Source organism: Colossoma macropomum, unplaced genomic scaffold (assembly GCF_904425465.1).
Source record: "Colossoma macropomum unplaced genomic scaffold, Colossoma_macropomum, whole genome shotgun sequence".
In the NCBI taxonomy this organism is placed as follows: domain Eukaryota; kingdom Metazoa; phylum Chordata; class Actinopteri; order Characiformes; family Serrasalmidae; genus Colossoma; species Colossoma macropomum.
This window is the reverse complement of record NW_023494809.1, coordinates 3,673,280-3,700,344: the sequence shown is the minus strand read 5'-3', so window position 1 is coordinate 3,700,344 and position 27,065 is coordinate 3,673,280. Positions and strand designations below refer to the sequence as shown.

The 27,065-nt window shown below is 40.2% G+C and overlaps 1 protein-coding gene across 1 annotated transcript in view; it reads right to left on the bottom strand.

The window, feature by feature from the left end:
* Positions 1 to 27,065, bottom strand: part of si:dkey-122a22.2 — a 54,888-nt gene that overhangs the window by 3,870 nt on the left and 23,953 nt on the right. The window contains exon 8 of the mRNA XM_036558338.1: positions 3,573 to 3,711. Within this exon, the coding sequence (XP_036414231.1) occupies positions 3,573 to 3,711 (139 nt within the window). The remainder of the gene's footprint in view (positions 1 to 3,572; positions 3,712 to 27,065) is intronic.

Genomic DNA, 27,065 nt, shown 5'->3' with positions numbered 1-27,065 from the left:
CGGCCGCGGCCGCATCAGAAGAAAGTTGTTAAGCTTAGTTTGACGGCTGCTCTTCTTTAAACTGTTTCTCTCGCTGTGCTCCAGACATCGTTTCAGCGCAGCACCAACCGCCCCCGCTTGCTTTTCACGATAATTTACACTACAGCACCACCATGTGGACGCTTTGGTGAACAGCAAGGACAGACAATGCATTACAGCTCCTGCTCTCTAGTATGAATCAGGTGCATCTCCTGGTGCATCACTGAACGCACAAATCTGGACAGTCTGACAGTCTTCAGTCAAGTGAGCATTTAAACTTGAGGGAAGGTGAAGAAGAACTAAGCAGGTCAGAGCAGCTCGTTTATAAGACAAAGTTTGTCAAAACATTTTCTCAGATGAGCTGCTTTGTCAGAGAAAAACAGGGAACAGTCGAAGCTTTTTGAGATGGAATGATAACATTTTAGAGAGTTTAGATTGGACTGTGATGCACGAATAGTTTCTATTCGATTATAACAATGTTCAATAAAGCGAGTGCTGATTTTCCAGCCAAAATAAAAAAGCTTGGCGCACTGCTTTTATTGTCTATACTTACTATATCGTCTACTTTAAAAAGTAGTCCTGAAACAACTGAATGGATCTGAGATTTCATGGTGCTCCTCAAGAAATGTAACTGAATCCGATCATCATGAGGATTAACCAGAGAGCTGGTGTCCAGCACAGTTTTCCTGCTCAAACACACCTTGTTCATTGCCAGGTTTGGTGGAAGTGTTTGAGAATAGAAATCACCAAATAGTGCTGGACATCACCGAATCTGAGGAACCCTGGCTTAGAGGTTTAGTCTGAACCCAAGTGGCCAGTCATCCAAATCTCCGCCAGATTTTGTTTTTGCTCAATTTCAATATACAAGATTTTGCCATGTGTGTATAGAGCTGGACAAACTACCAGTACCAGTCCAGGAGGCTGCTGCTGGACACTGACCTGTGCAGTGTTTAAAAGGACAAAGTGGCGACTTCATTTGCAGTAAACATGACAGGAGTCTAGTCTGGAGATATTTAATCCCCTTTAAACTCATGTCAAACTCTATTTGCCTCGTTTTTCATTGCTTGTCAATAGTGTGTTCAACCATAATATGCAGTCGTATGCAAAAGTGTGGGCGCCCTCGGTCAAATTACATGTTGATTTTCTAAGTGAAACGAACAAACTTCTGCACATTTTAACACACAATTATTGTTTATTTGCTGAATTTAAGATTTAAGATTCCCCCCATGTTAATGTTGTAAACTGTGCACTGAAATTTGCTGGAAAAGTACCATATTTAAGTGTGTTCACTGTAGAGAAAGTGTTCACTTATTTTCACTTAGAAAAAGAACAAAACTTCATATTTGACTGTCAAACTTCTGCACACAACTGCAGTGGATTTTGAATGGGGTACCTCTATACACACTGGAGTTGACGTAATCAATGTCACCTTAAAAACCTTAAAGGTTTGAAACCTCAGCTCTTTCAGGCCAAGAGCCGCTCTCTTAGAACTCACTACTCCAATTTACTTATTCATCTACGAATGCGTTCTTTTGTAGAAACTATTGCTGAACTGGCTTTTCAGGCTGCTGCCAAAAATCCCATCTAATCCCCCAGTCTAATGTGAAACCACACCATTCATTAAGTACAACTACTAGTATCCACACTCATTGTCCACTTTCCCAGCTCCACTTACCATACAGGTGCGCATACAAGGTAGGCGTACTTAATAAAGTGGCCAGTTGGCGTATAGTGCACAACAGCAAGTATCGCCTATGAAACATCATCATGGAGTTCAATAATGTAATTCAATCATCACTGATGTCCGATTATATTGTCTGAGTCTACGTTCACATTACCAGGCTGAAGTGGCACAAATCCGATTTTTAGCCCTAATGTGACTCAGATCTGATGTTTTCAGGGCTGTGTAGACACAAATCTGATCTTTTTAAATCTGACCTGAGACACTTTCATATGTGGTCCTAGATCTGATACGTATCCGATTTGTGGCCATGCAACCTTAATGTGACGCCGAACAGAAGTTAAAGCCTGTAAACGATGGAAAAGCAGCTCATCTCACCTTTTTCTCCTTCGTCTCGCTCTAATAATGAAGCTGAGAGCTGATCAGAGTTAATGATCTTCTCAGCGAAGCTCGTTCTGCTCGTTAGTTTGTGCTGATGATGAACGTGATTCATTCACGTGACGTTACTGAGTAGGATGAGCTCATGAGGGTCATTTCAGGGACACCGGTTCATCACATTAATGACAGATTTGAATCACTTATCTAAACGAGTGTGAAACGAGTCAGAGAGATCGGATTTGAGCAACGAGGCTTGTAATGTGAACGTAGCCTTACTGCCCAGCCCTGTTGGGGACTTAAAGACTTGAAGCTTTACTGATATAGCTAGAGTCAACATACTGTCTCTGGAGAACAGAACAGTCCGAGATCAGAATCAGCCAATTTATTGGGTTCATTTTGTCCGATCTGTGTTGCAGTTTTATGGCGTAAATAGTCTGAGTCAGGTAGGTGCCCTCCCGCTGTATCTGAATGCTGCTGCTACACCTCTACAAAAACACCATCATCATAACTCATTGTACTAAACAGCCAGTTGTCTCTTACTTTCGCCTCTCTTATGCCGATGTTTTGGTTATGAATTTTAAAAGCCTTTTTGCTCCATAAAGAGCAAATAGTGTTATTGTTGCAACTCTGCCTAATAAGAGGTGCTGCTAACATGCTCGTGTGTTTCATTTGTTCAGTTCAGTTCAGAACCATTGGCCAACTGTGCCTGCACACAGAGGAGTGCGACACCCACACACACTAGTGAACACATACACTAGGGGGCAGTGAGCACACTTGCCCAGAGTGGTGGGAAGCCCAGTGGAGCAGCTGCAGGTCAGGTGCCTTTAGTCACGTACTATCAGTTCAGGGGATCGAGGGGCGACCTTCCGGTCACAGGGCTGGTTCCCTAACCTCCAGAGCTGTTGCTCTTTACATTGTGTGTAAATTTTATTAGGAATAGACCAAAAGAAATTACTTGCATTAAAAGTAAAGTATGTTTTTTCTTTTTCCTGTAAAGTTATCATTTTGGAGAAACAAGGTTTTCTTCCGACAGCGACACAGGATATAGGAAATTAAAAGGTGGCCTGTTCAAAGGGTATTTTTTTCCCCAATATGTTAAACTTTTCAAATAAACAGCAATTATGCACCAAAATGTGCAGAAAAAGGCCATATTCTAGTGTGTTCTCTGTGCAGGATATCCTTATTTTTACTTTTTTTTACATTTGTACATTTTGACAACTTGTCAGAGGTGGTCAAACATTTGCATACGACTGTTTACCCTCAAAAACCTTGATTATATGAGAGAAAACTGCATCTGATCTATCCAATCAATGTAACTTTTCACACGCATGCAAAATAAATATAATTTGGAATAAGCAACACTCCTTTCCATTCCTATTATGATGAATCGGGACTTTTGCCTAAAAGCTATAAAGCTTTTCTAACCTTTCAACATCAGCTACAACAGAACACATCTGTGGACGGAGCGTAGACGGATCATAAGGTTTAACTTTACCTGCCGCTGAATGACCTCTTCGGAGACGTCATCTCCTCTGAGGGTGGGCTGCAGAAGGCCCAGGATGAGGAGAAGACGACTCACCCCCGCAGCCGCAGACAGCTGCATCATCTGCAGGGTGGGCACCAGGTGTGTGTACCTGAAAAACACACACAGCGCAGCTGAGTGCAGGCATGCTTGCAGCTGAAGTGAGATGTATTTTAAACTCGCTATCTTAATCGACAGAGCTTAAACAAATAAACACAACCAAGCTGAGAACACAAAGAGACAAAACGGGCGTGTTTGCTTATTTAAAAATAAACAGCTGTGTGTTTATAGGAGATCGCATGCTGAGATTAGATTGCATTCAGCACTACAGCGCGTCGCAGTCAGGATGCCGCATGTTCATGTGAATGAGCCTGTGCTGATGATGGACTGCATTAACTGAACAATTAGAATGTGAGCATGAAGCGGTAAATGACTTCTCCCTGTAAGGCCTAATGTTGCACAATGACAGCTCATTTATGAGCCATGAACAAAAGCCTCAGAAACGACGCTTAATCCTAGTTTAGGATGCTTAAAGTGATGTCGAAATAGAAGCGTTCGTCCAGCCAGGGTTGGCAAAGGTTAATCAGGCTGTCCCCACTGCAAAGCTCGAAGCTAAAGGTGCTCTTTGCTGGAAGTTTAGATTCACTGTAACCTATAGATGACTTATTATTATGTATTAACATTCAAATTCAGGCCTCCCACTGCTACTACAGTTTTAGCCATACTAAATACCTGGTTGATCCACCACATGTGGGGTAAAAGAGAAATTACATACATTTTTCACCAAACCATTGCTTCAGTTGTGTTGGCTTGTCTGAAATGAGGTCAGGAGGAATGAATAGAATACGTGAGACAATGACAGTCTAATAAAGACATAACAGATCTTGCGGTTATCATGAGGAGACGGAGATCTTTGCGCTTATCAATAATTGCCTTTTAGGCTTGCTGATGTACTTACTGTTCATTTTAGATCATAGATAATGGTAAACTATGTAGTGTCACAAAGCACAATAAAGTCTATTTGAGATGAGTCACTAGCCCAGGGGTCACAAGCCAAATGTAAAGAAGAGCCATTTTGTCCTTTCAACAAAAATCTAACCACCTTGGGAGCCACATTTTATGTCTAAAATTCACCATCTTGGCTGTAAATACGTCTCAGTATGTGCTGATGTGCTAGTATAGGCTAAAAATATAAATGAAATTGCAACATTACTTTGCTGTGTTTTAAGCTTCAGCTCAGCTATAGCTGCTTTTCTCACATCTCCAGCAGGAAACTTTTCCTCAAAAGTAGAATAATTTCTTGTAAAATGTCTCTCAACATTCGACTTTTTACGAGGCTGAAGTCGCTTCTCATTCACCAGCTTCTTGTTTGAATTTTCCTGTTCCACCTTAAATGGGGCCTGAGGTGCCAGAATGCAACTGCTGCACCATTTAAGGTAGAACTGGACAATTTAAACAAGAAGCTGGAGAATGAGAAACTGACTTCATGACATTTTAGTGTTTGTCAGTTTCTCGTTGCAGATTAAACGTATCAGGAAACCAGCTGGAGTGATTATAAACGCAAATTAGTCCATTTGTCTCCAAATGATCAATGTTCATCTTAAATCTCTCTCTTTTCCGTTTGGTTAGCTACTAGCTAGGCAAGTCTGTGTTGCTATGGTGACCAGCAGTCCACATGCCAACCTTCAGGGTTAAAGGGTGAATTAGCAGTTCTACATTAACTCCAGCGTTTAAGACCATTTATTGTTAAAACTGTGTTGAATGATCAGCAGAGCTCTATTTTACTGTAAAGGATGATTTTATTTTTACCTAATAATTTAATCCTGCTGCCGACCCTGGACCCTAGCTAAAATAAAAAAAGTACCCATCAGTATATGTGTTGAAAACATGCCTACTCATCCTCCAGTGGTGGCACGACAGTCTGGAGAGCATCATTTTCTAGTTTAAAGACTTTAAATACCCCCTTCCGATGATGTATCTTGAAGTTAGGAAGAACATTTCAAAATCTACAAGCACTTTATGGTGTATACCTGATGATGATGATGAGATTTTTCTTTTCTTTGTTTCTGCTAGCTGGCTAATGTGAAAGGAAGAGGTACTGAATTCACAAAAGTATCTAAAGAAAGAAAATCTTCGTAAATGTGCCTTTTTTTCTAAACTACATACTTTTTGTTTTTTGACCATTCTGTTTATTGAGTATGAAAGAAGGAAAAGGCTTACAAAGCTGAGACAAGATACATGCACAGATTTTGTTGGTTATTCCCAAGAATTAACCGAATAAGCCATCCCAAATCCCCCAAACCAACTAAGCCCATACCAACCACCCCCCCACCCAAACTAAACTACATACTTGAGAAAAAACACTAAAATAAATTATTAGAAGAACTGTCAGAACAGGTGGTATTCTTGGGGGAAAAAAATAGTTCTTAAATATTTTCTTAACTTCACGATTGTCTCACACTTGTCTTAGACTGTAAGAACTGACAGGGTAAACCTCTTGAACCAGGCATGTCAAACTGGGGACCTTCCAGGCCAAAGTGCCGCAGAGATGAGTGAGATGAGTTAGAATATTCTGATAGTCCTGTTTCTAGAATGATGAACCCCCCCCCACTGTGCCACCTCTGGAAGAGCAGCTCCACTGTAGGAGAGGAGGTTGTGTGGTTAAGGAGGGTGAATAAGAGGGGCATTACGACGGGGGGTGGTGGAGGAGTGTTCGGGGGGGGGTGGTGGTTTTGTAACTCAAGAGGCCCCATCGGTCTCAGCTCACTGGTGCCATGAATTGGCTAGTCTCAGCCTACAGAGCCCAATCAATAATTACACACATACACACAGAGGCACAAGTGTGTACACACAAACACACACAGCAGCCTGGCCTACATTTACAAGAGAGAGACATGAACAATAGAGATTCATCACAAATCACAGAACTGCTGAATCTGCTCGCCATTTTAAGTTAGCATTGCTCTTATTCAGAGTGGCGTAAACAGATAAAGCAATACACGTAAAGTCGTTACGTAATCAGGACATAAAAAACGTAGGGGTTTCTATTACAGTTAAGAATGACTAATCAGATTGTAGGTATAAGGTGATTAAGAGCAGGATTACATTCAAACTGCATGTATGCAAACTCGTCGCCTTTCCACATCTGCTGTTTCGAATGATAAATATCTCATATACACTGTGTAGATTTGAGGAGTTTTCATTTTAGGAAATGGGGGCTGCTGAATTCTGAAGAACCTCCCTCAAACAGCAGCAGTTCAGTCTTTTATTCAGCCAATCAATGTCAATTTTAGGAAGTATTTTTTTTTTTTTTTACTGGCAGAACGATCTGCAGCGTTTTCCTGAGGATACCACAATCATAAGGCATTTCCCTCAATTTCCATATCGACAGATTCTACAGCAGCAAACTGTTCCGGTTTCTACATAAGATTCCACCGTTTTCCTAGCAATAAATCAAACGTTTTGAAACACACGCAGAACATAATGTACCGAAATATGAAAAGGGACTAAAGTCTCATGAGCGGTAAAGCTGGTTTAATTTTCATACACACCGATAAGCTAAAACATTATGGCTACGTTCACATTACAAGCCTCATTGCTCAATCCGATCTCTCTGACTCGATGGTTCACACTCGTTTAGGTAAGTGACTCAAATTTGTCATTAATGTGATGAACCAGCGTCCTGAAATGACCCTCATGATCACGTCCTACTCAGTAACGTCATGTCAATCACGTGCATCATCAGCAAACAGACTAACGAGCAGAACGAGTTCGGCGCTGCTGCCATGGTAACGCTGAATGATGGCGCACACGCAGTGGAAGAAAAGCACATGAATTCCGATCTGAGCGTCACATTAAGGTCGCATGGCCACAAATCGGATACGTATCCGATCTAGGACCACATATGAAAGTGGTTCAGGTCGGATTTGAAAAGATCAGATTTGTGTCCACACAGCCCTGAAAACATCAGATCTGTGTCACATTAGGGCAAAAATCAGATTTTTGCCACTTCAAAAATCTTCCTAAACGGCAGAACTGTTCTCTAATTTGTGCTCGAGTGTGTGTAGATTCTGTTCTTACCTAGGAATAAATCCCAAATAAGAAAACACTGGTAAAAGTCAGTAAAGTAAGTGGGTTTTGAGAAGAAATTTCTTCTTAATAACACCTAGTAAACGAGGCTCATTGATTTTCCTGTAACAATGGCACACGTCAAGGTCTGGGATATAGTAGACTAGTGGTCTCCAACCTTGGTCTAGTTCCAACCACAATTTGGCACACCTGCTCCAGCGTATCAACCTCTTTCCAAGTCCCTGACTGGCTGGATCAGATGTTTGAGTTAAGGGGCAGAACAGCTTATTGGACCCCTGTATTAGACGGTAAACATCTGGTCCAAACCGACAGAAGGGCTACAGTTACAAAGGTCACAGAAATTTTTAGTGATGTTTAAACGAAAAATGAGTCACAACACACAGCGCATCACACCCTGCTCCACAGGGACTGCGTGGCCGCAGACCGGTCAGAGTGCCCATGCTAACCCCTATCCACTGAAAACGCCTAGAACGCGCACACGGGCATCCAAACCGGACCTTGGAGCAATGGAAGAGGGATTCTTGGTTTTCTTTTACATCACGTGGACAGCCAGGTACATGTGCTCTGTTTACCTGGGGGAGTAATGGCACCAGGATATGCTGTGGGAAGAAGACATGCTAGTGGAGGAAATGTTCTGGGGAATGGTCTGCTGGGAAATTCTAGGTCTGGGCATTTTCTGTGCCACCAACCTAAATATTGCTGTGGACCCCTTCATGAAAATGGTATCTCCGATGGCAGTGCACCCCACCACACTGCACACGCTGTGCAGGAATGGTTTGAGGAACATGACAAAAAGTTTGAGGTGTTGCCTTGGCCTCCAAATTCCTGAGATCTCAATCTGATCAAGTATTAGTGGGATCTGCTAGAACAGCAAGTCCAATCTACAGTGGCTCAATCTCACAACCAATGTCTTGGTGCCAAATACCACAGTGCACTGTCAGAGGTCTTGTAGTGTCCTTGCTTCGGCGGGCTGGAGCTATTTTGGCAGCACTACGAGGACCAACAGCACATTAAGCAACTATGTTAGCGTTTTTTTTTTCTTCAACAGTTTTCTGCTGACACGTGCAAAAACATTTTACATTGTAAATAAAACACTGATCCACTTGCATCCATACGCTAGTGCAAATGGGTCAGAGTCCAATGATACCACCAGGAATTGGATTTTTTTTGCCTAATCTGTTAATGTTGCCTAGCAACAGCCACTCGATTGGTGCACCGAATGGAGAGTCTGGAATCCAAAAAAGGTGCCGTGACCACCTCCCAGCAGCACAAACAGAGACAATGATTACACCTTCTAGAAGTTATAAATATGATTTACAAACTGGCATTCACTTTTCAGACTCATCTGATCCACCACCCAAATAGTACCTGCTCTGTGAGGGTCCATGGGGGTCCTGACCACTGAAGAACAGGGTAAAAGGGGGCTAACAAAGTATCAGAGAAACAGATGGACTACAGTCTGTAACTGTAGAACTACAAAGTGCACCTATATAGTAAGTGGAGCTGATAAAATGGACAATGAGCGTAGAAACAAGGAGGTGGTCAGAATGTTATGCCTGATCAGTGTATTTAATAGTGATATATTTGCTTGTGGTGAGTGGTAGGGCAGTGCCCCAGCGCAAGTTCTGAGCAGGATTAGGAGAGGAAAAACTGTAGTAATAAAAGTTCAACCAGACAAAGGTCGAGTTCAAAAGCTTCAATACTAGAAGTTCAAGCTTCTCAGCAGCCATATGTTCAAAAATTCCTCCGAGTTTGTGACAGAATAACTCAGCACTGAAAATTCGGTCTCCTCGTGATACGTGCTGCCTTTCACACGCAAAAAAAAAACTTTCATATCGAAAAATGAAAGACGGCCGGCCTGACACTCGTCTTTTCTCACAGCCTCTCCATCCGTTTCCAAAGTCATTTCCGCTCGCAATTTAGATTCCCCCCCTTCACCCCCCTCTCTCTTCAGAGAATTCAGTGCTTCTCTGACACCTTCTTTCATCTGGACACGTTTCCTTCACCCTACACCCCCCCAACACCCTCCAAAAAAATACTACATCCTGTGTCAGACCGCGGCGGTTCGATTTGGAGTCAAATCAGTCTGGCGGCATTGACATTTTATTTCGAGGTTCGCTCCCATTCACGCCGTTTTTTAATTCTGCCCTGGAGGTGGTGGATTATGCGCAGGAAGGCATGCGTGTCAAAGGGCAATTTAGCGGGGGAAAAGACAGCCTAGATTGGCGGGATGAATTAAACAGATAACGGTGTGGCGGCCGAGCTCGAGAAGCGCCGATGTTGGTCATTTTCTGAGCTACTCCTTCTGCCCCCCCACCTTTTTTTTTTTCCCCTGTCTCCCTCTCTCCTTTGGTGGCGATGAAAGTGATGAAATGAGGTTGGGCCTGTGGACTTTCTGCTCTTTGACTTTTCCATCTGGATTAGTGCAGGCTGAATGGAGTCTGTTTCTTTTGTGAGGAGAAAAACGCATGACCCACTGTCGGAATGTCACACACTCTCTCTCACTCTCACATAAACACACACACACACGGTCCTACCAACCTCACGCCTGATAAGGACCTTTAAACATTTCTGCATGGCCTTGGTGTAGGTGCTTGGCCCCTACACCTTTTTACCCTCCATGTCCAGAAAGAGGTCACAGACAACTGGACATAAGTGGGTCTGGTTTCCCCAAAGCAGCACAGCGCAATGTCACGTATGAACCATTCTAACAGTAAAATAAACCGTCTGAAAACAATTAAGAAATGAGACTTTAGATATTTACGAAGATTATGTTACAATCTACAACCCCAGTTCCAAAAAGGTTGGGGTGCTGTGTAAAATGTAAACAAATGTAAATAAAAACAGAATGCATTGATTTGCAAATCGCAAAGACCCATATTTTATTCACAATAGAACACAGAACACATATCAGATGTTGAAAGTGAGACATTTTTCCATTTCATGAAAAACAGTAACTCATTTAGAACTTGATGGCAGCAACACATCTCAAAAAAGTTGGGACAGGGCCGTGTCTACTATTTTGTAGCTTCCCCTCTCCTTTTAACAACAGTCTGTAAACATCTAAAATTCAAAAGGAATTTTAAATTCTGATCCATCTGGCCACAGAACAGTTTCCATTTAGCCTCAGTCCATTTTTAATGAGCTTTGGCCCAGAGAAGACGGCGGCGTTTCTGGATTCTTCTTTGCATGATATAGCTTTAACTTGCGTTTGTGGATTGCACAACGAACTGTGTTCACAGATAGTGATTTCTGGAAGTGTTTCTGAACCAATGCAGTGATTTCTAGTACAGAATCATGCCTGTTTTTAATGCAGTGCTGCCTGAGCGACCGAAGATCACGAGCATCCAAAATTGACCGTCGGCCTAGTCCCTTGTGTACAGGGATTTCTCCAGACTCTCTGAATCCTTTGATGATATTATGTACTGTAGATGATGGGATATGCAAAGTCTTCGCAAATTTAAGTTGAGGAACATTTTTCTGAACTTGTTCCACAAGTTTTAGACACAGTTCAGTATCCAGTCATGTGTGTTAGTTGCAAATTGCTCCTCGGGCTGTTTTTTTATTAGTATCACTTACTTTTCCAGCCTTTTGTAGCCCCTGTCCCAACTTTTTGATATGCGTTGCTGCCATCAAGTTCTAAATGAGTTAATATTAATGAAATGATAAAATGTCTCACTTTCAAAATCTGATATGTGTTCTATGTTCTACTGTGAATAAAATATGGGTCTATGAGATTTGCAAATCATTGCATTCTGTTTTTATTTACATTTACTTATATTCTACACAGCATCTCAACTTCTTTGGAACTGGGGTTGTATTTAAATTTAAGGTTTTAATATAAATAGTGAAAAGCTAAATACATGCAAAATCATCATTTATAGGGTACTTTCAATTGGGAGGTGTCTGTCCCAAACACCTAAATTTCAATTGTGAAAATAATACTTAATTTTTTTGTATTTTTCAGTGGTTTTCGTATTTGTGATTTCTTTTAAAGTGAAGTTAGAAGATTAAAATTTATCATGAGTTTAAATTTTAAATAAAAAACTTTAGTCAAAAAATGCTGTCCCACATTTTCATGTCACTACCGAAAGTTTTACTTCATAGGCGGAGCCTTACTTTAGCCACGCCCCTGCATTTTAGAGCAGGTAGTGAGACTGCATCTCTGTCCCTCATGGCCACATGGTGAGCAGTTAAAGAAGTAAATGTGTCCCAAAGTCTGAAAATCAGCGTGTAATTTTAAGAACCGTCACTACTGAAACACATTTTCTGCAATTAAGGAAACTTTTTGAGTTTTAATGAAAAATATTATGATTTTATGTGTACATGACTGTTGGTCATGTACTGGCCAGCGTTTTTGAGTTCTGCTCAAAATGACCTAAAATTGTCAGTGCCACAACAGTCCCTACCAAAACATCATTTGATTTAATAAAATTAACAAAATTAAGGTATAGGGTCACTCACATCAAAAAGATTTTAGACTAAATTGGTGAGTTAAATTAGTTAAAAGTCCAAAATGTATTTTAAATACTGACTTTGAACCGTTTTGGTAGAATGACCCATATAAGTCATGGAAGAAAATGTTAAAACGTTTAAGCGATGCAAATTTTTTGAATCAAAAAATTAAAAAGGTTATTCCAGTCTCATACCATACTGCTGCTTTGCCCTATAAACATTTTATTGCCCTATTACTGCTGCTTTGCCCTATTAACACTGCCTCTTATCCATCTTTGGTGTATATGTATGATTCAACTCACATCTGCGTGTAAATTTTAGCATAATACTTGGAGAACCTGACTGCAGTTATCTAATCAAAACTATTATAAATATAACCTATAACACCAACATTAAGAATGATTGTACGTTTATTTGCATGCACCTTGGTATAAACAAATGATAGAATATGTGGTGCTTTTGTTTTAAACTACTGACATCACCAAAAATATAAATAATACAAATCATAACTAGTGCAGAGGCATCTCATGCTCATTCTTTCCACAGCAAATTTATTTATATGCACATTGTTTTGCTGAAATTATGCATTTAAAATGCAAGAAAACCAGCAGACAGAACGGAGCATAAGACAAAACACATAACAAAACAACTGGACAGCGATTTTTATCAATAAAGCACATCAAACTAGAAATAACCAGCACAAGACCAACTAAACTATCACAATCAGCCTGTTCTAAAACGCAATGCTCCAAAATAAGATAATGGAAGTCTTGCAAAATGACATGAATATAGACCCTTTTTGCCATCCACATCCAGAAAGAGGATACTGAGGCCTGGATATTAGTCAGTCTAGGTCCTCCAGTTCACAGTGCAATATCAAATATACTATTAGAGAGAATATCCAATTTACAGTTTTATGGGGTGCAAATTTTGAACCAAATCAAAGTTTAGTTCGATTTCAACCTTCTAAAGAAGCTTTGCTCCACCTTATCAAACAAATTAATGTACAGTTGCATGCAAACGTGCAAACACCCCTGGTCAAATTTTGTATTTTGTTGATTTTCTAAGTGAAAATAAGTGAACACATCCTCTACAGGGACTTAAATGTGACATTTTCCTGCAAACTTTAGTGCACAATTGCTATTTTCCTTTTTTTCTGCTAAGTTAAAAAATAAAATATAACATAAAACATAAAATACAGAATATGAAAATGTATGTGGCATAACTTTTGGACAGTTTGAATTTTGTTAATATGTTGAGCTTAAACAAGTGTGTTCCCTGTACAGGATGTGTTAACTTACTGTCACTTCAACAAAACTTGTAATGTGACCGGGGTGCCCAAACTTTTGCATATGACTGTAGCTCCAGTATTAAAACAAGAATGGCAACAAGTGCCATTTTTAGTTCAAATAGGAGGGACAAAATGCTACCTTTTTGTAGGAAATGTAGCATTCAGTGTTGTCTACAATGCGTGGAAGAGAGTTGGATACGTCTGTGTTTGTTTAGAGCAGCACAGCCCAAAGTGTGGCCCGAGGAGCAGAGCTGGCAAGTGAAGATGTTTGATTTGGCCCACAAGAAAGTTACCCTGACCCCCTATACAAAAACACATGTTCATGATATGTTGTTCATAATAATTACATTTTTTATTTTCTTTTAAAAATGTATTTTTGAAGTATTTTAATAACACATTTGGTAATACATGATTATATTGTATAGTCTTTTAAGACCCCAGTTCACAATAATTATTGCACTTTGGCCCCCCAAGACAAACATTTGAGCACCTCTGGTGTAGCACCCTAGTCCTGATGTGAAACGGTGTACTATAGATAAAACTGCTGATTCGGATTTCTTTACAGTGGTGGTGACAGGAACCAGGGGTTGGCATGTCTACAACACAAATATAGACATTTTATTTACTATTTGAAACCACCAGTGAACCTACATGCATCTTCTGAGTTTTGTGTTGATAATGGTAAAATAGTGTTAAATCTCAAAAATAAGTTAATTAATTGATTGATTGATTGATTTTGAAAAAAGTTTTTTTGAAGACTACTTTGTGTGTACAATGTCCCGCAGGTACCTCTCCAGCATGAATGACGTTTTAGACTAAAAACTTCTCTCAAAATCATTGTAAACAGTGTCTCCAGAATTAGACAGCGTATTTACAATCATTTCATATTTCAACTTACTGTTAGAAAGATTTCAGAGGCATTAAACTCTTCAGACGTCTGGTTCCTATCACCACCACTGTGAACAATTCTGACTCTGTAAGCTTCTCTACAGCAGAGTATTTCACATTAAACCACTCGCAATGTTTCCGTCTACATCTTAAGTACATTTGCCCACAGAGGAAAGTCATTTGACTAATTTTGTAGTCTTTAGAGTGTCTGGGCACTGGACCAATCATCCAAAACATATTTTTCAAAATAATTATCATCACCAACACTGGTTGGAAAGTTGAGGCGGGGTGGTCAAAGCAAGTTTCCCAGTTAGCCAAATAACTCAAGCCCTTCGTCAAGCCTGTCCGATAGTAGTAGAGGCCATGGACATTCTTATTAGGCAACAGTCACTTTTAACTTAAATGAACAAGTTTACCGATGAATCCTACTTTGTGAAATCCCTAAATAATTATATAAGTCAGTGTGACCAACAGGTTGTTACATAAATTATTACACATACAGTCCACATGCAGCCCATACAGTCATCATAAAAGCACTGAAAACCCAAACATCTCCAAGAATGACAGCATGCCCTTGCAGTGTCCAAAGAAGGCCATTTGGGGGCAGTAACAGCCCACTCAGAGGAACTACTGCAGCGTCAGGTACCCTCAGCCTCCCCTGAGTGACTGAGTCAATACTATAGATTAGATAGAGGTAAATACACCAGGGCCTGTACAGCCTTGCTTCATTAGTGGAGATTGGCAGCAGTAGCTACAGTGCTAGCGGTGCTAATTACTATTAATTGGCATCCTGGATTCCCCTTTGAAATCCCAGGGGGGGCAATACTTTATGCATGGCATTCACCTAATATTCTGTTAATGAACACTCGGATTTCTGTGCTACTGATGCTACTAAAGTTTCAAAGAGCAAACGACAAAAAGCATCAGGTAGATTTAGAGGTAACTGCTGTAGTTTCAGTGCTGTCATACTCAGCACATACTTCAACCTATTCACAAAAGCTAAATATTGTGAAATGAAATAAATAATGTCTTTAGTAGGAATGCACAATAATATCAGAATTATACCAGTATTGGCAGATAATTCTTTAAAAAATGATTCATTATTATAAAATAAATTTGACCAATATTTCTAAATGATCCTTGATGATGTATTTATTGGGCTCTAGAAGAGCTGAACCCTCTACAAATAAATGTTATATTTGTCTGTGATCTTAATCCAGACAATCTTAATCCAATCTAGTTCTAATTTCTACATTTTAGTTGTTTGTTTGTCATCATAGCCAGATATGTACACGAAAAAGATTGAATATCGGTCCAAAATTTCCGTATCGGTGCACCCCCAGTCTTCAAGTATCATGTTTGCAAATCCTTCATCAACAATATGCTTACCAGCTTTTTTCACATATACAGTGTTTCTAAAAAATAAATACATAAATAATAACAGATTCAGAAACATTAAAGAGAGCCTGTAAACAGCAGCTAGTGATGTCAGACTGGCAAAGTAATACTGTAAATCATGAAGATGTCAAGTATCAAAATATTACATTTACCATACTGTCACCTAGGTGTGTAACAATATGCAAATTTAACAATACGTAAGGTAATTTTTGCATTACGACACATTTTTCGGTACAGAACTCGAAAAGAAACACTAACATAACTTCCGCTATTATTTATTGATTTTTTTTTTAGCATCCCTAATTCCCACTGCTATTCCAAAAAGACAACAGTGCCTGTTGATAGGACAACTGGCACAAGTCATTTTCTTAGACATGAAATAAATTGAAAAAATAATGTAAACAAACATGTAAGATCTATTTCAGCACGTGTGTTTGGTAAATGCATGTTATTACAGCTGATAATAAAACAAATAAAGAAAAAAAAACAGACTTTGAGGCTATATTTCAAAATTCAAAGAACTGCGTTCATTTACAGTCAGACACTGTTTCTATATAAAGTGTAGCTCTTATCTTCTGGCTAAAATGGGCAAGAGGGAATTTTCTAGCATGGCTCCCACCAGGAAACAGCAGAATCCAGGACTCTCTACAACTAAGTAGTAGTGCAAATCAGGCACTATAAAGATCTTTAAGGAGTTACTTGTCACACTCATTTAGAATCAGCACTAAGCAGCAGCTTGAAATCCTGTGTGGAGAAGTAGTGACTCATGTTTTCTCACTGCAATAACTGACACACTTGAATGATGTCTTCACAAAAGAGTTAGCATATTTGATCTATTAGCACTTGTATTTGATACTCGCGTTTAGCAATGTTTACACACTATCACAATTTGATCTACTGATCTACTGAATATTAACATGCGTTTCATGACAGATTATCATCAACTAGGGCTGAAATAATTAGTCAAATTGTCAAAAAATTACCACTGCTGACTTTTGGTTTACATCTTCAAAGTGATGTCCAACCCATTCACTAATAATGTCATAATGTGAGCAGACAGCAAAAGAAAAAGAACATTTATGACTGAAAATTAAAAAAAAAGTAAAGTCTGGGAGTATTTTGTTTTAAATCAAAGATAAAAAGCCACATACAACATACGAAAGTCTGCCATAGCTTTCCTCGGAAGCACATTGTTACCTTTGACCAACAGAAAACATGCTAAAGCAGCAAAACAGTGAGTAAACGTTAACTTTTCCTCCATGCTGGTGTTCTGACAAACCAAACTACTCCCTTACAGAAACACTGAAGCTCATCATGTTACATTCCTAACGTTAGTCTCTATTCTAAGCCATATCAGTTCCAGTTAATCAGAATTATTTAACAGGCTACTTCAAAAAACTCATTACATACATTAGCTGGCTCACTACGTACAACTGGTTAATTCGCTTAAAATACAACTCATTTTGTAAACACAGCTTTCACAAGAAAAAACTTGAAAACATTCACACACAGCTTGTTTATTATTCACAATTACAGACCATGTTAAAGCAGATGAACTAACTCTTAGTGGAATTATTCCCATGAATAATCAAATATCAAAATATCATCAGTCCTATCGCCAACCTTACAAAGAACACTGTAATACTGAGAGGTAGCAATGCTGAAATGTGTCACAGTTCCTCTATCAGACTCACACTCAGAGGTCTTTGTGCTAGTCTGGCAGTGATGCTGCGTCATATTTCTGTCTCTCTGCACTCTCAGCCCTGATCCCCTGAGGCCTTCAGCCACCTGCATGTTCCTCTCATTTCTATTCTCTATGCACAGGTGCGTGTGCTACTGCCATGTGTGGGTGAGGGTCCGTCATGAGCTGAGCTTCATCATCGATCTCACTGTCGTCACATGGCTCAGAAACAAAAGCATGAAATCATGAGAGATTTGTCTAATTTAGGTGAAATTATTTAGCCCACGTTTGCTGAATCATGTGGAGGTCAGATCGTTCACTAATGGCGAGAATGGTCAGGACATTCATATAACAAACTGCAATTATGAGGGAACTAATTTAGACATCGCAGCCTTCTGTATTACAAAGGCCGGTATTGCAATAACGATCAACAACACAACAATAAGCCGAAACATGAGCACTTACAGAAAAAAACAAATTATGTTGATGATCTCCTAACAATGCTGCCTGTCAAAGTCTGGGATATATGTGGGGTCAAACTGGTCAGCAGCAGTGAGTACCTACCAAAAGTGGTCCAAGGAGGGACACACTACGAACTAGCGACTGCACAGCACACAGTGTGACAACACACAGTGCATCATGCCCTGCTGAGCATGGAGCTGTGTAGCCGCAGGCTTGTCAATTATATGGACATCAATTTGACATGCGCCATCTATCTAAACATCATTGAGGACCAGGTACACTCCTTCATGGCAATGGTGTTCTCTGACAGCAGTGACCGGAGGATTGGAGGATAATGCACTGCTGAAATAAAGCATTGTTCGCAAGAGGTTTGAGGAACCCGTTGAAGAGTTCAAGGAGTAGCCCTGGCCTCCAATTTCCCTACATCTCAATCCTGATGCACGGTGGCTAAAAACTTGTAAATTAGAGGACTTAAAGGATCTGCTGCTTATGTCTTGGTGCCAGATATCACAGGGCACCTTCAGAGGTGTTGTAGAGTCCATGCTTCAGATGGGTCAGAGCTGTTTTGGTGGCACACAGAGGACCAACAGATGGCAAGTGGTCATAATATTTTGGCCTATCAGTGTATACTGTGCAGCCCTGCCATGAACTCCAAAAAGAGATCTATACTACGCCTGGGCAATAGGCTGATGTAACCCAATGGCAATGTGTAAAAGGTAATAACTGCCACTTTGGGAAAATAATGACAGAACTAGAGAGGACTAATTTACCGTCAAAGATGCCTGTTAGTTCTCTCTGCTATGCACTGTAATGCTTGCTTTACCTCGCCCTCAGCTCTTCACCTTCTAATTTTACTTTATGTTAAGTTCAGCTTCAGTGCATGGAACCGAAAATAAATGCAGAGGTGCTTCAGTGTGACAAAACAACCAAGCTAAAGTGACTGAGTATTACTGCGGAGCAGCTAGCTGTAACCTGGAGAGAAAGTTCTCCTGACTCCCATTTACAGCCGGAAAACAGAACCAGAAAAGGGCAATAAATAATATTACATAATATGCAAACATTGTTCACTTTTACTGTTAAACCACTGAGTTATAATGGGGACAAGTCTACAGCATAGAGTAAATTCCTCACTGCCTCATCAGATAAGTTAATGAACTAACAGTAGAGCTAACCAGTACAATGTTGGATGCTGATGAGGACTCGCCATCTACACCAGGCATGTCAAACTGCGGACCTTCCAGGTCAAGTGCTGTGGATTTTAGTGTTTACCCTCATCTAACACTCTGAATTCAGTCCCTGAAGGCCTGGCTAATTACCTGATGAGCTGAATGAGGCACCATGCTGAAGTTTGCAGTGTTTGGGCCCGCGAGGACTGGAGCCTGACACACACTGTGCTACCTCTGTCTTCTTAGTCACATCCTTAACAAGCGTCGTAGCAGCAAAATATTATATAATACACATACTTGCAAAACTGCCCCCAGCCAAAAAAAACAATTGTAATTCTGAAATATGATTTTTTTCTCTAAGAAAATTTTGCTAAGAAACATTCTATGTTGCTGATATGAAAATGGGTATAGCTCCGGTCAGTCTCACTGAAAGCAGAGGTCTTTGTTTGCAGTCCTCTTTGCTTTTCTTCCTCTGAGACCGGTGAGGTAAAGTCATTTAGAAAGTGAAGGGTCGCCAGAACTGACCCAGCATAGGACATTGAGCTTGGCTGATTCCACGGCCGAGTCAATAACAATGGTTTGAAGTGCACTCTCAGCGCATGTTTGACAAACAAAAGGCAGTGGAAGGATCAATATGGCTTTGAAGACCTACTTCTATCTCTTATTAGCCAAACTACCGAACCAGATGAACAGACCTACACACCAGGGTGAATGAAACATGTAGGTAGTTTGCCACTTATTGGCCAAATACTTTATATATCCATCAACGTTAGGTAACAGTGGCTGATCTTAAAAATGATGAAACCAGTACTTGATATCAGACTTTAATTTAGGGTCCATATACAATTAATTTCTTTAGGGCCTCACATAATTCATTGGGGTCATACTTTCTATTAGCTCTTATTTTTCCTATTTTTCATAACTTTTCATCATAGGAAAAGGTGTTTGGAGTAACAGATCCTCATAATAAAAGTTGCATTTGATGTATTTTATGTGTTTATTATTTAACTATGATGCTCATGTGTTTTAAATCTATTGCATTTAGCAGTTCAGCCACAAACTCAAACTAGTTTTACTTGAAAACTAACCAAATGGAGCAGGTCGAGACCTGGTTGGCAGAAGAAGTCCAAGATTACAAACATTCATACAACCCACCTTCAAAATATTACAAAGAAAAGTTCTAATTCTTGGAAATTTTCCTCTTTGTCTTCTATACATTGTGGTTTGGACACTGCCCTCTAGTGCACAAGGTAGTACAAGTAGTTGCCAAGTACAATTCACTTTAGACAAGCTATTTATTAACTGTCTATTATTAGTGGAAATTCATCGATACATGTGCAGGACTTCAACATCGGCCGATATCCACTAACTGATATACTGGTAGTGGATATTAATATTAAAATGTATAAGTTAAAGCATCTAAAAATTTTGTCACTTGTCTTGGATAATACAGACAGAGAAATATCAGTTAATGTCCAAGGATATTCATGTTGGTACACCCCCAGAGATGCAGCTCATTCAGCTCAGTCTTTATTGCCATTAAAATAATAAATTAACACACTGACCCAACGTTTATCAAGCATCTAAAAGCAAGAGTGCAGGTCTAGTATCAGCTCCCCTTCACCTTATAATTGTATTCCTTAAGATACGTGAGGCAAAAACTGAGATTAGATCAGCACTGACTGTTTGATAAGGGCTGCTATAGCTTTGCTATCTATTCATTTTGGCCTCTAACCAATAGGATATTGTAAAAAACTACAGCTATGGTCTGTTTGCACAGTTCCTGAGCTTTTCTTGGTAATATAACCAGAGAAAAAAACTGCAACCAAGTCAGAAAGCAGTTCATTCTCAAGTGGCCAACACAGCACACACACATTACTGAAACGGGGTTAAACCCCCTCCGGACATGAAATGGGGCTAAAATTCCCAGCCCCTCATTATGAAACAAGAGTTCCCCTAATCCCCAACCAATGTCGACTTTCACTTCCCATCACACAGCTCTGCCACATATTTTCCTCCTGATTAGCTTCTCCAATGAAGAGAAGCCGAGTTTCACGGCCCATCAAAAGGCCACAACAATGTTTTTCAAAATGTTTTTAATATAAAAGAACGTGTTCTCTGCCAGCTGATGTTTTAATAGTAAAAAAAATGTAATCCAGAATAAGAGTTTACCAGTGTTACATAGAAAAATATATACATTAATACAATTTAATAAAAGATAAACACTCCAAAAAATTCCCATTCGCTGCTCAGAACTGTGTGGGTGTGTCAGAAAGCAAACAACATAAACAACCCGGCACTAGTGGCAAGTGACACGGCAGACTTGTGTGGTTCAGCCCTACACATTTAAGCCCCCCACAGAAAAACAGACCACTTCACTCTTCTTGGGCGGTCTCTGTGTAAAAAATGGAGAACAAGTCGTGGTCATTTTACAGATCTAATTACATTTTACAGCGAATCTTTGAGAACTTTCATCTTATGACGGGTAGATCATGGACATTGTGTCCGATATTTGAACGCTCAGCATTAAAGTTATATTTGTGACAGCTAGCTAGCCCATCGCTAGACTTTGCTTCTGAAACAGAGGTCAAACAAGCTCCTGTTATGAGTCGGCACGGTCATCTTTTCAGACACTGTGGAGAAATTTCTCACGTGCCTTATTGCGTGTCACATCTGCCATGTACAACTGCAGGGAAACACTGTTAGTCTTCATGTTTGGTGGATGTATGATTTCATTCCTACAGCTAAAGTGGACCACTGGCTATTGCACTCTCCTGAATGAAGTTAATGGCTCATAGCAGGATCCGGCAACAGGTTGCTAACAAAAATAGGAAGCAGCATCTACCTACGCTACAAAGAATGGTGCAGCAAGCACTGTTAACAAATTTAGAAAAGCTTAAATAAGTTACTTACTAGGAGTTTTTGTTGGGACTCAGAGCAGCCACTTAATGTGAGGGAGAGGAAGGTGAGTAACTGATGTACGCATATCGCCAACTCTCACTGGTACTTGATCTGACGCCACACATTTAGTCCCACCCAAGTCAAATCAAACTGAAGAAAACGGCAGAAAAACGTAATTTAAAAAATCTTTCAACAGAAAAGACTAACAGCTTTCTTTCTCTGCCAGTTCAAAGTAAAACCATCATAAAAACTATAGACAGAAGAAAACCATGAAAATGAGTAGACAGGGCTTTTATGTGACGCATGCAAAGTAAAGGTAGTAAAAAGGAAAAAAAAGGGAGTAAAGGAAATAAAAAAGTCAAAATAAGAGGTAAAGTTAAAGTGGTTCCACTGCTTGAGTACTGGCTCTAAAGCTGTGTTCACATTACGTTGCACCACTTTACCTGAAAATATGAACATACATCACCTAGAAGATGAGGAATATTTAAATCCTTCATTTCGCGTTTGGTTTCAGCGCCGCTCCAACAGTGTTTTGCTGCATCTCACGACATCCACCGTCTGATCTCACGCAGGCGCAGACTGAGAAATCCAATAGAAATCGAAGAACAGGTATACATGCTCTGTGAAATCTGAGCTAAAATCCAGCTCTCTCTATCAGATTTCTAGATCGGAGTATGGTGTTTAAATGACCATTTGAATAATCGGATAACTGCAGAAATCCGATTATTGAGTGCATGTAAACACACTCAACGGTTCACACTCGTTTAGGTAAGTGAATCCAATCAGTCATTACTCAATAACGTCAAGTGAACGAATCACGTGCATCAGTAAACAAACTAACGAGCAGAACGAGCTTCGCTGTGAAGATAATTAAGTTCAGTGAGTTCTGAGAAACAACTGAAAGGTTGAGTAGTGTGTGATCTTTGATCATTTAGTGTGGATCCCCAACATTTCAGTCGCTCAAAAAAAGCTGCAAAAAGCAGTCGTATAGTGTGAGGAGCCCAGTCTTTTATAATCTGTTAAGACTGTAAAAGTCATGTAGTGAACCCAAGGCCTTGGCGGCTTGATTTGGAGGAAACATGTTCTAGCCTTCAATCTCCCAGTTTGGTCTTATCATGTGATCGAGACAGGGGCAGTGTTTATTTTAAAAAGCCTTATCCATTACAAACTGTTACTGTAGTTTCTTATTACAATCACATGTATAAGCAGCCAAGGGTCAATGACACTATATAAAAATGATACTTAAGACTAGTAGGTTACACAAAATAATTAATTAGATGTGTTATCCATAAACACCGTTGCTGTAGTTTCTCATGATTTTATCATATGTGTAAGCAGCCAAGGGTCAACAACACAATCTATAAATGGTACTCAAGACCAGTAGGTTACACAAAATAATTAATTAGATGTGCTCAAGCTCTTCAATAAATTCCAACATTATTCACAAAGTCGATTACACAAGATATTATCAGGTTAGTCAATACATAAATGACAGCCCAGATTATGCTATAATAAACTATGGCCAAAAGTATGTGGACACCCCTCCTACACCATACCTACTGCTAACAGGTGTACAAAATCAAGCGTATAGCCACGCAATCTCCACAAACACTGGCAGTAGAACTGGGTCGTACTAAAGAGCTCACTGACTGTAAACGTGCCACTGTCATATGTTGCCACCCTTTGCCACAAGTGAATCTCTGAAATTTCTGTCTTGCTATCTGACCAGATCAGTTGTAATTGCTATTATTGTGAAAAAGAAGCGTCTAGGAGCAGCAACAACGCTCACCCACAAAGCAGCAGACCAATCAAACTCACAGGGCAGGGCTGCTGAGTGCTGAAGCATGTAGTGTATAAAAATAGCCCATCCTCTGTTGCATCATTCACTATAGAGGTGAGGTCCAGACTGCTTCTGGTAACAACACCAACACAAGAGCTGTGCATCAAGAGCTTCATGAAATGTGTTTCCATGGACAATCAGCTCAATAAGCCTAAAAACACTACGCGTAATGCCAAAAATCGTCTGGAGTGGTGTAAAGCACACTGCTACTGGATTCTGGGGAAGTGGAAATGTGTTTTCAGGAGCGATGAATCACGCTTCCCTATCTGGCAGTCTGATAGTCTGCCAGGAGAATGAAACCTCACAGTATGCACTGTTCTAAGAAGGTCCTTTTCTGTTCCAGCATGACTGAGGCTCTGTGCACAAAGCGAGCTCCATAAAGACAAGGTTTGAAGAATTTGGTGTGCAGGAACTCCAGTGGTCTGCGCACCAAACCCAACTGAACACCTTTGGGATGGACTAGAACGGAGACTGTGAGCCAGGCCCTCTCATCCAACATCAGAGCTTGAGCTCACAAATGCTCTTTTGAATGAATGGCCACAAATTCCCAAAGACACACTCCAAAATCTTGTGGAAAGCTTCCCAGAAGAGTGGAGGCTGTTATAAGTGCAAAGTGGGGACCAACTCTATAATAATGCCCAAGGTTTTGAAATGGGCTCTTCAACAAGCTCACATTGGTCTGAAGGACAGGTGTCCACATACTTTTGTGAATCGACAGCTGTCAATGATTTCTATGATTTTATTCCCCTGTTGTGATATCAGTCAAAACGTTCAGGTGTGTAAGTCACCTTCTGACCTGACCTGAAATAAAACTGACCTTTTTTTATCCAGTTAGTTCACATCCCTGGTCATACTAAGCACAACTCTTCATACCATACCGTAACAAACTAAAAGTTCTTGATTTCCCATAATCTTTAGCCAAAACGTAGATACTTTTGTCCAGCTCTAAAATGTCTTCTGAGTTTTGATTATGTCTACGTGCATCAACGGGTGGGCCCGATAACATCATGTTATCACGTCCTTTCCATCACTCCCACCTACCATCGAGAGAAATGCACCGCTAGCTCTCTGACTCATGTTTGACTCAGTAATATTACTGTATGACAAAAAAATCGCTATGAATTCCAATTCACGCTGAGTTCAATGTGTCCCCTATTTAGGCAAAAGCTGCTCTTGGAACAGAGGAAGGCACTCCGATGAACAAACTGTTAAGATGTCATATTTTATTTATAGTTTTTTCCTTATTTAATTGAACAACAACAGAGAGAAACCTAAAAATTCAAGAGAAGGTGCCCCATATGTCTGACAGGCAGAGCATACCACAGAAAGGAACATACTGTTCTAGTAAGAAGGGGGAGGGGGAACATCTTATAGAAACGCCATACTTCTCCTCCTCTTTCATGTGCATGCGGGGCATCTCCAGAGACGGTGAATAGAGCGTCCCTCAGGACATAACGTAACTCATCTCAGCAAAGTCCACACTTAATGAAAGCTCCTTTGATGTGGAAATCCTGCAGTGGTCACATGGGGCCTGACAGCATCCCTGCTGCCCTCCGCAGGTACCACCACTGTCCTCTATTGGACACCAGCTGTTTATCTCAAAAACACTGAACAACCAAAACAAGGAATCGTTTGCCATGCTTCTATGTGTCACGCGCTGGGCTTAGACACGCCCTTGAAGACGCCTCAAAACGCACTAAAAAATAGTGAAAGCCCAATAAATTAGGCAGCAGAGTACTACTTCTCCTCAGGGAGGCCCATTATTTGCAGTTACCATCCAACAACCTATCTAGCCATTCCTTCATTAAACACAATCAGGTGCTGCTGATGAAAGTTCATAAATACAAGGAATGGCTGGAGTGCAGCAAGAAGCCAAGAACCAATCCTTTGTTTTTCTAACTGTGTTCTTCTAACCAACTAAACATTTACTGCTTTGTACAGCATTTGTTAGTGTTTCATGGATATCAGCACTGAAAAGGGCACTTAAACATGGTATCATTACCAACAGTAGAGAATTCCAATACCATGTAGCCATTTCTACTGTGTTCTACTGAGCGACTCTTACATGCACACCAGTATTGGAGCTTAACAGAAGCTAGCGACATGCTGGCGGAGCTGGAGTATTTCACGTTTGAGATAAGCACTGCAAAATCTGTATCGGCAGTATTGCGAGGAGATGCAACAGCAGTGGGTGATGTACTGGCTGAAATTCTTCCAAAGGTATTAGCTTTGTAATAACCTTTACAATGTTATGCTACCATTAAGCACAGATAATGCAACATACAAGTTAGGGTAGTCCCTTGACATGAATGGCTACATAGAAAAATTATGGCATATTTTATATGTTTTGTTTTCTTTTCTGTAATATGTTAAACCTATCAAATAAACCTGAACTCCAATTAGCAAAAAATGCCATATTTAAGTTTCCTGTAGAGGACGTGCTAACTTATTTTCTTATCAACAAAACATGTTAATTTACCCAGGGAATGCTTAAACCCTTGCATTTGACTGTTTTTGTTATGTTATACTGTATATGCTATCTGTTGAAGAACAGTTTGTGTTGGTCATCCTCTAGTCCTTTATCAGTGGTTAAAGGACGCTGTTGGCTGGATATTTTTGGTTTCCAGCAGCACTGCTGCGTCTGATCAACTCGTACCAGCGCAACACACACTAAAATGCCACCTCCACATCAGTGTTACTGCAGTGCTGAGAACGATCCACCACCCAAATAGTACCTGCTCTGTGAGGGTCCATGGGGGACCTGACCATTGAAGAACAAGGTAAAAGGGGGCTAACAAAGTATGCAGAGAAACAGATGGACTACAGTCTGTAACTGTAGTACTACAAAGGGCACCTATGTGGTAAGTGGAGCTGATAAAGTGGACAGAGTGTAGATACAAGGAGATGTAAAAACACACTAAAGAGATAAAGAAAGAGTTTTAAATAATTTATCCTCACACATTTGCATTGTACTTTAAATCCATTTGAGAGTATCTTTAAGAGGAATCTACTACGCCACATCGCCATCCAATTACAGCAATTGTAAAGAATGTGGAGCAGTTCCATGCACTAAAAAGGTGAATCTTTTGGCCTGCTTCTGCACTGGGTTTCACTGGGTTTCTGTTACGACTGACTTAGAGTTCACTCAACGCACCTTTGGCGTCTTCACCTTTGTAATGGAGCTATATAGGTAATGCACTTAACAAGTGCATTAGCTACATTTACAGCCCGAAGTGAAGGCCTAGCTCTAACAGTCACAGTTCACCACTGATGAAAACAGCAGTAGCAGCCATGA